This window comes from Indicator indicator, chromosome 17 (assembly GCF_027791375.1).
Source record: "Indicator indicator isolate 239-I01 chromosome 17, UM_Iind_1.1, whole genome shotgun sequence".
Taxonomy (NCBI): Eukaryota; Metazoa; Chordata; class Aves; order Piciformes; family Indicatoridae; genus Indicator; species Indicator indicator.
In genome coordinates, this window is record NC_072026.1 from 5,798,185 (window position 1) to 5,810,713 (window position 12,529).

The window sequence follows — 12,529 nt, forward strand, 5'->3', positions numbered from 1 at the left end:
ATCACCTGTACAATGATAGTATCACCTGTACAATGAATGCATCACCTGTACGATGACAGCATCACCTGTACAATGACAGCATCACCTGTGCAATGACAGCATCACCTGTACAATGACAGCATCACCTGTGCAATGACTGCATTACCTGTACAATGATAGCATCACCTGTGCAATGACAGCATCACCTGTACGATGACAGCATCACCTGTACGATGACAGCATCACCTGTACAATGATAGCATCACCTGTGCAATGACAGCATCACCTGTGCAATGACAGCATCACCTGTACAATGACAGCATCACCTGTACAATGATAGCATCACCTGTACAATGATAGCATCACCTGTACAATGACAGCATACACATTCCCATCACCCAGTCACCAATGATCTGCCATCACTTCTTTGCAAACTTGGTGGGATCTGAATGAAAACCTTTTCAAAGGTCAACAACATTGATTCTCTGTCCAGGGGAGCACAGAGACACAGAAATATCTGGAAGGGGCACTACTTGCATTTCACTCAGCAAAGGTTTAATAGCACAATGGTCTTAGAGCCAATGTACCTCCTGAGGCTGCTTGTTCTCGAATCTTGAGAAACATCCAGATTTGGGAACATTCTTTCAGTTCCCAGATAAGTCAAATTCATTTGCTCTCTGTGAGTCAGAGCCTGGGGCTTCACCAGCCTGTGACTTCACCATCCACAGCTGAGTTTCCCTTTGCTGCTGAGTCACTCTGCCCACAGCCAGGCCATACAGATGCCCTGTGTGCACAAGCTGAATGGCTGTGGGAGTGTGCTTCACCAGACCCTGGATTTTCCATGGCCTGAGGGCCCAGGAAAGCTGCTGCCTTCACTTGCACAAGAAGTTCTCACCAGTCATGATGTTGGCAGTACTCAGGGTAGCTGAGAACATGACTTGTTTCTCTGAAAGTGTCCTGAGCTGCACCAGTGCCACTTCTCATCCCTTTCGTGCGTACAGTAAGTCTGACATCCTACCCCTTCTGTGAACAGCATCTGTCTCTGTAACAGCCTTTGTGTGGGATGAGAGGAGCAGTGGATGGGGTCTGACCCTACCCATAATGAAACACTTGACCATGAGATTTCTTGCAAGGGGTTCTTCAGCTCACCTTTGGGCAGGTTGGGTCCAATAACTGCACCATGTTCAGTGGAGAGGGGGCACAGAGTTGTGACAAGCCCCAGAAACACAGCAGCATGCTTTAGAGTATTTGGGGATGGAGTTAAAATGGCTAAAATCACTGAAAATTCAGCCCAGTGAGTGCATGCAGTGTCAAGAAGAGAGACTCAGAAGAAAGAGACAGGAATACTGAACTTGTAACTGCTTCCAGGCTGGCACTAGCTGGGAAGCAAACAGGAGTAAACATCATCTAACAGTGACGAACAGCCACTGCGAGCAGTCCTCTGCCTCAGTTTGAATCCTGCCGACCTCACAACCCCTCCAACTCTGTGGAACGCACACAGGAGATGAAATTGCATCAGCTACTGCGCTGCCACTCTGTGGCAAAAGGGATAGGGAGATGAATCATGAAACTGGCTGTAAATCCAGGCAAGAAAAGGGGTGTGGGACAAAGCACACTTGACTACCTTGGTCAGGTTCCCACTTGCAGCTGCAGCAAAATCCTCACTTTGTGCAGCTACACCTCAGAATTTCATTCAAACAAGAAAACTGATAATCAGGATGGCTCATTTTGTCTTGCTGCAGAAGGTTTTATTCTTGCTCTCCCTACTGCTCCTGATGAGTGCACAATGCTAGGCCAAAAGTGCTTGGCTGGGATGGGGACCAGCCAAAGGCACACTTCTTTAGAAAGCTAGCTTGGAAACCAAGCTCACACAGGAGTGCCAAAGGGGGTGAGGGTCTAACAGACACCTCATGACTAGGAACTTATTTATCATGGAGGGCATCAGAAACAGCTTTGTCTTTAACCCATCATAAGACAATTTGTCTTAAACACTTTATTTTTAAGTGAAAGAGGAAAGGAGCAGGTCATAAGCATGGATATGCCTCAAAAACTTCCTTTATTGGGCTGCTCTGGAGTCATCAGAGAACTGTCCCTCAAAATGCTCTTGCAGGGGATAGCATCCTGCAGGCAGCAATGCTTTTCCCTCATCACTCAATAAAGCACAGCTCCTCACGGTTCTCCTCTTGCTTGGGACATCTGCAGATGAGAGGCTCCACAGGAGGGTCAGAGATGAGAAGGGACTTTGCTTTGGCAAAGCTGTACTACCAAGAACTTTGGCACTGTGTGAAGCTGTGTTGGTTTACTAGTGACGAGCAACTCCTCATCTTTCCACACTGGGGAGCACTGGGAACACGAAAGGAGGGGAGCTGTGTCTATTTCACATCGATTCAGAGGTCAGCACAAGTTAGCAGCACTGATCGGCATGCAGAAAGGAATTTTCTGCTGGGAAGATCTAAGCTGTTTTGCTTTTTACTGATACTTTCATGGAAGAAGTCAGAGTGCTCAATGTCATGTGATTGAGATAGCTCTGCAAGAAGCAGGGAGTTGGACGCAGTGACCTTTATGGATCCCTTCCAGATGGGGATTATGATTCCATGATTCTGCCCTGGTTATCTCACCTCACTTGGCTCTGTGTAGCTGTCCAAGGACCCTGCTCTAGCCGTTGTGGGTTTATGCCTGGTTCCTTGACCCTTCAGGAGCTGCTGGCCCCCACTGCATCCTGACAATCTGATTCTTAAGAGCTATGCAGGTTTTGACTTTTTATTCTGTTTCAAAATAAAAGCACATTGCTGGCTGCCGAGGTCCTGTCTGGGATGGGAAACATCACAAAATCCACTCTGACTGCACATGGAAGGCTTTTACCTGAATCCCATTTGGGTAGTTAGTACTGGAGAAAAGAACGTCTTGTAATGCCCAGTGCTCTGGACTGGGAAGCTGAAGGTTTGGGTGGGAGCAGGCACTGCTGAAAGTGCCCCCAGTTTCTCTCGTTCCCTGTTGTGAATCCCCAGCCTCCTCACTACTGAAACCTGCTGCAGGCTCTTTTACCTTCTGCTGGCACAGCTTGTATCCTCTCCCCTTTTTTCAGGACAAGCCAGCCATGCCCTCAGCAAGGGTCATGTGTCCATGGCCCAGCTGTGAGTAAAAGGAGGGCACAACCACCAGGCACCATGACCAGCCTGTGCTGGAAGGCATCTCCTCCATGCTTTCTGCCTCTGGGACTCCTCACCAAAGGGCAGGTTTCTGCACTGGGTGTGTGGCAGGTGAGCTGGTGCATTAGGGATTGTTTCAACCTTGTGCCTGCCTTCATCTGGGAGCATGAGATCTTCCTGTCTCTGTCCAGGTGATTCAGCTCATGGGGCATGGCTGCTGCCCTGGGTATGGGCTGCACACACTCTGACAAACACATACTGGGGGTGGGTGGTGAGGTGCAAGGGGGCTGCCAGGGCTCCCTCATGAGAGCAATCTGGGGCCACTCTGTGCCAGGACCCACCACCTGCACTGCTGAGCCTGTCACCTGAGCTGGTGGTGGAAAGGGGCAGAAGAATCAGTAGTGAAGGAGTGGGTTTGTAGCCCAGATAATGTGTTCTTGTCTTTGGCACTTTGAAACCTGGCTGGATGATTACTCTCTGGACTGAATTATATCATTCACTGCACTCTTCTCTAGACTCAGTGTATCTTTCAGTGATTGTTTTCCTCATACATATATAATAGCACTTTGACTCTCAGAAAATGAGACTCTTTCCCCAAGAATCTACATCTGCATTACGAAGATCAAGAGTGAGGCATTGAAATCCAACTAAAGCTTAGCAACACTTCATAGATTATTATTTTCCATATGCTGCTCTCTAACTGAACAACAGCTACTAACCTAACCAATTATCCCTGCCATCAGCACCATGAAGGTGTTAGAGCTGGGCTGGCCACTAGACAAGTGACAGACACTCTATTAACCCCTCTCTGTTCCTAAGAAGGGACAGAAGAGGAATAAGGGAGAGAGGCAAATAGGCTGGAAAACAAAACTAAAACAGCTTTAATGAAAATAATAGCAATAAAACGGATACAAACCAATAACAGTTCTGACCCCCTGATGGCAATTAGTCACAGTCACCACTGGTGCTGTGGGCAGGCATTGGGCAAGTCCCAGACTGGGCTCAGTGACAAACAGGAACCAGATTCAGGAGCTGGATTCAGAAACACATAGACTAGGATCAAAGGCAGAGTCCTTCTTGGACAGTGGCCACTGAAGAAGAGGCTTGACCCTCATGAGCCCTCAGCTTTACACTGAATATGATGGCCATGGGATGGAGTCCATTGTTGGTCAGTTTAGTGTCACCTGTCCTGTCTGCTTCTCCTCACAGGTACCACCTTTTGCTGACTGCACCCCAAAAGGTTTAGCAGTGACCTTGGTCTGCACAGAAGCAAGACTAAGCAAGAGCCTTCCTGCACCCCAGCCCTCGACAGTGTCTCTGATCACCCACATTATCGCTGCTAGAAGCAGACACTGTGTGAAAACATGCTTTGAAGTTCAGAAGTGCTGTCACTGAGGAGAGGCTGAGCTGAGAAGTCAAATCACTGAAGAGAATCAGCTCTGGTCTAGCTCAGACCAGGACCTTGTTGCAATTAATATGAATTAATATGTATATGAATATGAATTTCCAAGAAGATTACAGCACAGGACCACTTTGATCTAATGAAGAACAATTCCTGTACACCAGCATGCATGGCTTTAGCCTGCTCTCTCCCCCATCTCCTACATACAGCAAAGGTGGGTGGAGAGCACCTTCCTTCCATTGCCAGGGTCTCTCCAGCTCCTCACGTGCTTTGTGCTTGAGATGTTTGCAGTGTTTTTACTTTCCCTTCAAAGAAAATCTAATTAACTGTAACTGCATTGGAATACAGGGAGGCTACCTGGTGTTTCAGAAAAAAACAAAGCATCCTTAAGATGTTTCTATCCTGAACAGAGAAGTCACAGCGACAGAAAAACTTACTCAAAATGGCAGTTAAAATACAGTCTTCATGAAATTTAAATACATGAGTGTTATTGACTCCAGGCACTTTTAATCACTAAACAAAATAATACCAGCACATCATCCTGTTAAATAATGATTGGGATATGGTGTTGGTTTCTTTTCTTTTCTTTTCTTTTCTTTTCTTTTCTTTTCTTTTCTTTTCTTTTCTTTTCTTTTCTTTTCTTTTCTTTTCTTTTCTTTTCTTTTCTCTTCTTTTCTCTTTTCTTTTCTTTTCTCTTCTTTTCTCTTCTTTTCTCTTCTTTTCTCTTTTCTTTTCTTTTCTTTTCTTTTCTTTTCTTTTCTTTTCTTTTCTTTTCTTTTCTTTTCTTTTCTTTTCTTTTCTTTTCTTTTCTTTTCCTTTTCTTTTCTTTTCTTTTCTTTTCTTTTTTCTCTTTTCTTTTCTTTTTTCTCTTTTCTTTTCTTTTCTTCTTTTCTTTTCTTTTCTTTTCTTTTCTTTTCTTTTCTTTTCTTTTCTTTTCTTTTCTTTTCTTTTCTTTTCTTTTCTTTTCTTTTCTTTTCTTTTCTTTTCTTTCTTTTCTTTTCTCTTTTCTTTTCTCTTTTCTTTTCTTTTCTTTTCTTTTCTTTTCTTTTCTTTTCTTTTCTTTTCTTTTCTTTTTTTTCTTTTCTTTTCTTTTCTTTCTTTTCTTTTCTCTTTTCTTTTCTCTTTTCTTTTCTTTTCTTTTCTTTTCTTTTCTTTTCTTTTCTTTTCTTTTCTTTTCTTTTCTTTTCTTTTCTTTTCTTTTCTTTCTTTTTTTTTTTTTTGGTACCTCAACAATATTTATTATGCCAAAATTAAACATAGGTAACACTTCAAACTATCCAGTTAAAAGATAAATATTCCTAGTTTATGCCTAAAAGGTATTAAAATGATAGTAGTGTAGATCACATTCTTTTTTTGAATAGCAAAAAAAAACATATAGATATTTTGGCTAGAGCACAGGGATTTCTTTTTACTGTTGAAATGTGTTGATCCACTGGAAGCATCCAGAGAACCTGAGATCTTACTGGGCTCAAAGAATATAAACTACAACACAGGAGGTTCCACCTCAACACGAGGAGGAGCTTCCTCACTGTGAGGGTCACAGAGCACTGGAACAGACTCCCCAGAGGGGTTGTGGAGTCTCCTTCTCTGGAGACTTTCAAGACCCATCTGGATGTGTTCCTATGTGACCTGTGCTGTGGTCCTGCTCTGGCAGGGCAGTTGGACTCAAAAGATCTTCCAAACCCTACCATCCTGTGATCCTGTGAAAGGTTGCAGGGCCAAAAAGAATTTGCTGCTGGAGGGTTCCCTTGCTGCTACCCAAAAGCTGCAGCAGTTCCTGTGAGCCCACAAGGCAGTGCTGGCTCTGAGGAGCACAGTCAGGTCAGCCTGCTGCCTTCTTTACATCTGAGTACGAGTGTGGGCTTGTTGATGTCAAATAGCAATGTTTAAAAACCCCATAGCCACACTCCCTCCTGGCTGTCAGAGCAGGAAGGTGCACAAATCTTCCTTCCCAGCATGCAAAACAAGGCTGTCAGGCAGTGGAGGGCAGAGCTGGCATCACGGGTTGCACACTAGCTAAGGGAATATGCTGTGGCTCCTGGTCATGGAGCTGGACTATGAGCTGCACCTTGAGGTTGAAATGCAGCACCACAGCATGTCTCTGAACAGCTGGTTGAGAGAGAGAACAGTGGCATGTAAAAAGAGCATGGGATGAAGTACAATGTGGGAAAGACCTGTGGATTTCAACAGCTCTGATCAGCTGTGTATCAAGCACTGCCTGAGGCCTCACCTCCCTCACCAGTGGTTTGAAATGTGCTAAGGCAGCAAGTAAAATGCAGTGAGAACTATTTGCACTCCCTTCTGATCAAAGGGAATAAACCAGGCCGAAGGTTTATTGCTAAAGGCAAAGGGGAACAGAGGTTCTGCAGTGCTAATGTTTCTTGTTTCTTTCCAGCTTCTGTTTGAAGACAGCAATGTCATAATAGCTTTTAAATTTCACCAGGAAAATGGGTATTGGGATGATGATAGTTAACATGCCAAATATTGCAGCTAAGGCTGCTGTCACTTGGCCAAATGTGGTGAGAGGGATAATATCTCCATAGCCCACTGTGGTGAGTGTGATCAAAGCCCACCAGAAGCAAACAAGAATGTCCACAAAGTGCAGCTCCCCTGTGTAGGAGGGGTGGCTACCTAGCAACTCCCCATAGAAAAACAGAGAGCCAAAGAAGAGAGTTTCAAAGGCCAAAATCATCAGCAGGATACAAATCTCTCTGAGGATAGACTTGAGGGTGTAGCACAGAACCTTGAGGATCAGTGGTGTTTCTATCAGCTTGGATATCTTCAGGAGCTTGAGGAGATAGATAACACGAACAAAGCCCAGCCAAAGCCCCAGGCTTGGCATTCTCTGAATCTGCCCAGCCACAAAGAGTTCAACATAAACTGGGAAGAGGGAGAGGAAGTCAACCACGTTTAGGGGATTTTGGAAGAACGACTTCTTGTCTGGGCAACAGCAAAATCGCACAGAGAACTCAAAGGTGAACCAGAGGACACAGAAAAGCTCCAGATGAAGCAAGTAGGCAGCCTGCTGGTAATAGGGTTCATGGTGGTTGTGGGAGACCTCAGAATAGCCAACAGAGGTGAAGTTTGCAGTGAAGAACTCAAATTGTGCCTTGGTCTCCTCACAGAATATGATGACAATTCCAACGATGAACAGCAGAGAAACAAAAGCCAAACACTGCAGAGGGAGGAAAGGGCACATATGTGATTAGTTTGACCAACACACACCACATAACCTCAATGCCCCTCCACAAGCCCAAGAGCTCCTTCACAGGCACAGTACATTCCCAGACTAATCTTTCTCAGATCACCATCATTTTGCTCACATGGAGTGCATTTTCTCCTTCCACATCTGAAAAAATAATAGAGAGGATCAGGATGGAAGAAAAAAAATCACCTGCACTCCTGAATCAGAGTTTGTGAGGAAGGGGAAATGTCCAATAGTTAGAATAATGCAACAGACCCACACCCAGGGTCTCTTCAGCACTGAATGTTTGCTCTAGAAATAGCAGCAGCACAGAAAACCTCTTCTGCAGCCTTTGACTTTTGTTCCTCTACCTGCCTGACATTTTAAAGAGGCATGGGGTATGCATTTTGTACAGAGAAGAGGGGTAGGAAAAGGAGAGCAGAAGGAGGTGTTTGTTAATGAGAGGAGAGAATTTTCTTTTAGCTTTTTATCCCAGACTCAGAGCATACTTATCAAAGCTATGAACCCCTGATCACTTCTCGTGGACCCCTTCCAGTAATCCCAAAGGACACAGGCTGTGTCCATCTCCACATATAGGATTACCTTAGCACTGATTGAGGAAAAGGGTTTCTCAAACATAGACCAAATCTTTGGCTGCCACCTGGTTCGCCAGCTGAAGTCCCTTCTTTCTGTCTGGACTATGAGGCACTGGTCATCATTCTGCTGGTTTTCATCCCAGATGTTAAGCTCCTCTGTCTGCACCACTCTGTTATTCAGCTTCAGCCAGCAGCAGGGTGCTAGCTGTGCCTCCCCTATTTCCCAGAAAGCCAGCTCTTCTTCCAGGACTGATCTACAGGTATCAATGGGGCAGTGGAAATGCTTGGTCCTATAATAGTTCAACACACAGCTGAAGATCTCAGCACTCCTATCAAAAAAGAACTCTTTGGTGGTGGGATCATAGTCGTAGATGCTTGGGGCATGGGGATCTGTTAGGCTGCACAGCTTGGTCCCTGGGAAGGTCTGGAGAGTGCTGCTGTAGGTCTCATATCTGACTCCCCCAATATTCAGGATGATTTTTTCCTTGGAGTGCTCCATCTCTGAGGGAGGATGGAAGTGCAAGTCCTCATAAGCTCTTGTTTATCTTCAGACAAAGAGAGAAGAACACAGAATTTAAAAAGCAAAGCAAGTTCTGGAGCAGAAAGGGTTTCAGGGTACCTCATTCCAGAGTTTTTTAGGCACTTTTTGTACCTGAACCTTGCAAGGGAGGAAAGCACTTTTGCCATTCCCCATCATGTTCAGTGGCTGTTTCTGGACTCTGCTCCATGGCCATGTTGCCTGAGCACTTTTCAGGACATCACAAAATCATAGAAAGCATTGGGTTGGAAGGGACCTTTAAAAGTCATCTAGTCCAACACCCCTGCAGTCAGCAGGGACATCTTTAACTAGATCAGGTTGCTCAGAGCATCATCAAGCCTGACCTTGGAATGTCTCTAGGGATGGGGCTTCCACCACTTCTCTGGGCAACCTGTTGCTGTGTTCCACCACCCTCATGGTGCAGAACTTGCTCCTAACATCCAGTCTAAATCTACTCTTCTCTAATTTCAAACCATTGCATCAAACAAAATGACAGACATCTGGTTTGCTTTGCTCTCCCTCTCAGCTTCTGCCCCTGGGAACAGAGCACACAGTCCAGAACCTGTTTCACAGTATTTGTCCATACACCCTTGATAATCATTGCAATAAACACAGTTTAGGTAAAGTTCTCATTCTCAAGACATTCCTTCCACTATCAGTCCTCTCATCTAGTTCTTTCATCTCTCCCTGCAATTTCTTTGTCCATAAGCAGTTTCTTGCAGAGACTTCCACGTGTCAAAAAAGCAAAACAGTCACCAAGAACTTCTCCAAACAAGTCTTTAAACATCATCTCCTGTGTGGAGCCTGGCATAACAAGTTTCACAAGACCTTGCTGCCTGGTGGGAATATTTAGTTTGTCTGGGTTATGCCCTGCATAGAGTCCTGCTGAGCCAGAGAACCTTTCCCTCTGCAGGAAGCTGCTCCTTATCTGGAATCTATATGCAGGATTGCTGGGCTAGACAAATGCAGGACATAGTGTCTCCTCCATCAAGGCTGGCTGACATCTCAGAAGAGCACCAGAACCTGCTGCCAGGGCCTCTTGCATTGGAAAGCATGTTCAGTTACTTATTTCCTGTAATACATCCCCTCTTTTGCTCTTCACAGTCCAACACACCTGGAAGAAACTCGAGTCCTGCTTTATGAACATTATTCTAAGAATGGAGGGACACCAAGGATCTCTGTATCCTCAGAAGCAGAGTAGGGACAGGATATTCTTGAGAAAGCAAACAGGGCTGTTTTTCACCCACAGGTATCCACCTCTGACTGGTTCTGGTCTGCATCTTTCCATGTGCCCTCCTCATTCCTACAAGTTTCCATCCAACTTCCTCTTATCATAGAATCATAGAACACATTGAGTTGGAAGGGACCTTTAAAGGTCATCCAGTTCAATCATCAATCCAGTAAGCAGGGCCATCCCTAACTAGATCAGGTTGCTCAGATCCCCATTATGCCCTGCATTTCTAGTACTGGCCCTTCTCTTGCAGTAGAACAAACCTGTCTCTCTGTCCTGCTTGGACTTTCTTACCCAGAGATGGCTGCTCAATGTGCTGGGAGCAGGCATACAGAAATTCCAGATGTCCTTCCTCCCTTTCTTGCAAAAAGTGTTGAGCATGAGAGCCATAGGTCACTTTAGCAACAAACCTTTCCATCCAGGAACAGCAGGGAAAACACCCTGCAGTAAAGAACTCCATGAGAAAAGGCTGGAAGCTGCATCCTGGTCACACTCACTGTCACAAGAGAATGACTGCCCATCTGCTGTCCTTGCCAAGCCCAACACATGTGAGTCTTGATGCAGCTTCACCCTTAAACTTCCACTAACTTCAACCAGAGCAGGATTGAGCCTAAGGACTAAAAGTGTGCAGGCATTGCTTAGTGCTTGCTGCACAGGAATCCACACAGTGTGATTCTAAGCAGGTGAGAATAATTCAGCACTCAGCAAATCTGGAGTTGCATTATTGGCCTGTGATGCCCAGCTCTTTCCAGAGCACAGTGGTTTTTGAGCTGCTATCTAAGCTTGCCTTTGTCTGCTTAGAATGCCAGATACCACTTGCTCGAGCACAACACTCCCCACATGAGAAATGAGCCAAGAAGTGCCATTTCATATTCTTACCTTGGTGCTATTGCAGCAACTCTGCAAGCAGAGGAAAGGAGAAGAGACTGGGAAGATCAGAGACAAATCCAGTGAAAACAGGATGTTGGATGGCTGGTCTCCAAAGCTCAAGTCTCACAGATGCCAGAAAACAAAACCAGCCAATAGCACTGAAATGATGCAGAGGCCCCTCTGCCTTGTTCTCTGCCCTATCAGCAGTCGCTCTCCCCACTCCAGGGAACAACACTCAAACAAGAAGGCAACAACTGCCAGGCCACCCACTGCTCTACCAACAATCTCAGAGGGCCATGGTGTTTGGGAAATATGTGGAGCTCAAATGTCTTAGGACCCATCATAGATTAAACTATCAAGCCACCAAAAAAGAAAAAAAAAAGGTAGGCAAAGTATTGTTCTTTCTTGGCTGTGCCTTATTCAAGTTTGAGTTCAAAAATAACCAAAAAAACAACAGGAGTGAGCAAACAAACCACCTGCCATCCCATCTTCTTGTCACACTCTCTCCTTTTTTTGGCTTAAAAGACTTTTTCTTCATCTCCTAACCTTTTGCACCCACTGATTTTAAATGCATGTTTTGTCATTGACCACTCCAGGAAGAAAGTTGGCACCAAAGTCGTTAATCCCAGCCAAGAAAGGCATGCTCAGTGTGCACTTCCCTTTCAGATGACATTCCAAGGCTGTTTCTAGGTATCACCTCTGCTTACTTCAAACTCTCTGGAAAGAAAGTAGGAAAAGAAATGTCCTTATTCCCAGCAAGAAAAAGATATATTGGGGAAGGCTCTAGGGGTTTCGTTTTCAGTTATATAAATGAAAAGCAGGTTCTTGTCTCTTTAGAGGAAGCATTATCACAGTTCACCTGCTGGATTCTACATTTTAACCCACTGTCTACACTACTCTGACACACTGAAATCTCTTTTCTTTTAAGAAAAACAGGCTTTACATTTAGGCCTTTTACCTAGAGAGTGGTGTGGTTCTTTGTTCTTCATTGGCACCTCATCTGCAGGTGCAAGTAACCTCACTTACCCTAACCATTCAAATTCCCCCCACAACAACCCTGGCCTCTTTTCTCAACCAACACTACAGCAAGGCTGCAGGAACTAGAATGGTAAATTGCTGCCAGTCTTATGAGGGATATTCTTTACCCATTGCCTTCCAATTCTGTACTGAGCAACCTCATAGGCAGCCATCACGAGCAGAGCCATGGCACAAATGTAACTCCCCTTAGATCCAGAATCTGAAAGCACATGAAGCTTGTGAAATCTGTGCTGGTTCAGTCCTTGCTCCCTTCCATCTCTGTAACAGACACCAAACCCTTTGCATCTTTCTCTCCACAGAGAAAAGAATGAACAACACTCCTTTCAATTTAATTTCTGAGGTTCTGGGAGCAGGTCACCTGATCAAGCTTGATGGATCCTATCTGTTCCACAGCACTGCAGTATTTGGCTTTTACAACCTTTGCACTGCAGCTGATTTCTGGAACCCAGAAATAATCTGGCAAGCAAAATGACACATGGTGTTCCTATGCTCTGAATAAGGCCCTTTGATTGCAGTAAACAGCTTGTCCTTTCAGAACATTT

The 12,529-nt window shown here is 44.9% G+C and overlaps 1 protein-coding gene across 1 annotated transcript; it reads right to left on the reverse strand.

The window, feature by feature from the left end:
- Positions 1-6,891: 6,891 nt before the first annotated feature.
- LOC128972624 (potassium voltage-gated channel subfamily C member 3-like) lies at positions 6,892-8,809 on the reverse strand. Its single transcript, XM_054388700.1, has 2 exons — positions 8,318-8,809; positions 6,892-7,705 (listed from the first exon to the last, which is right to left on the reverse strand). The coding sequence occupies exons 1-2, from the start codon at positions 8,807-8,809 to the stop codon at positions 6,902-6,904; spliced, it is 1,296 nt and encodes a 431-aa protein (XP_054244675.1). The 3' UTR covers positions 6,892-6,901.
- Positions 8,810-12,529: the final 3,720 nt, after the last annotated feature.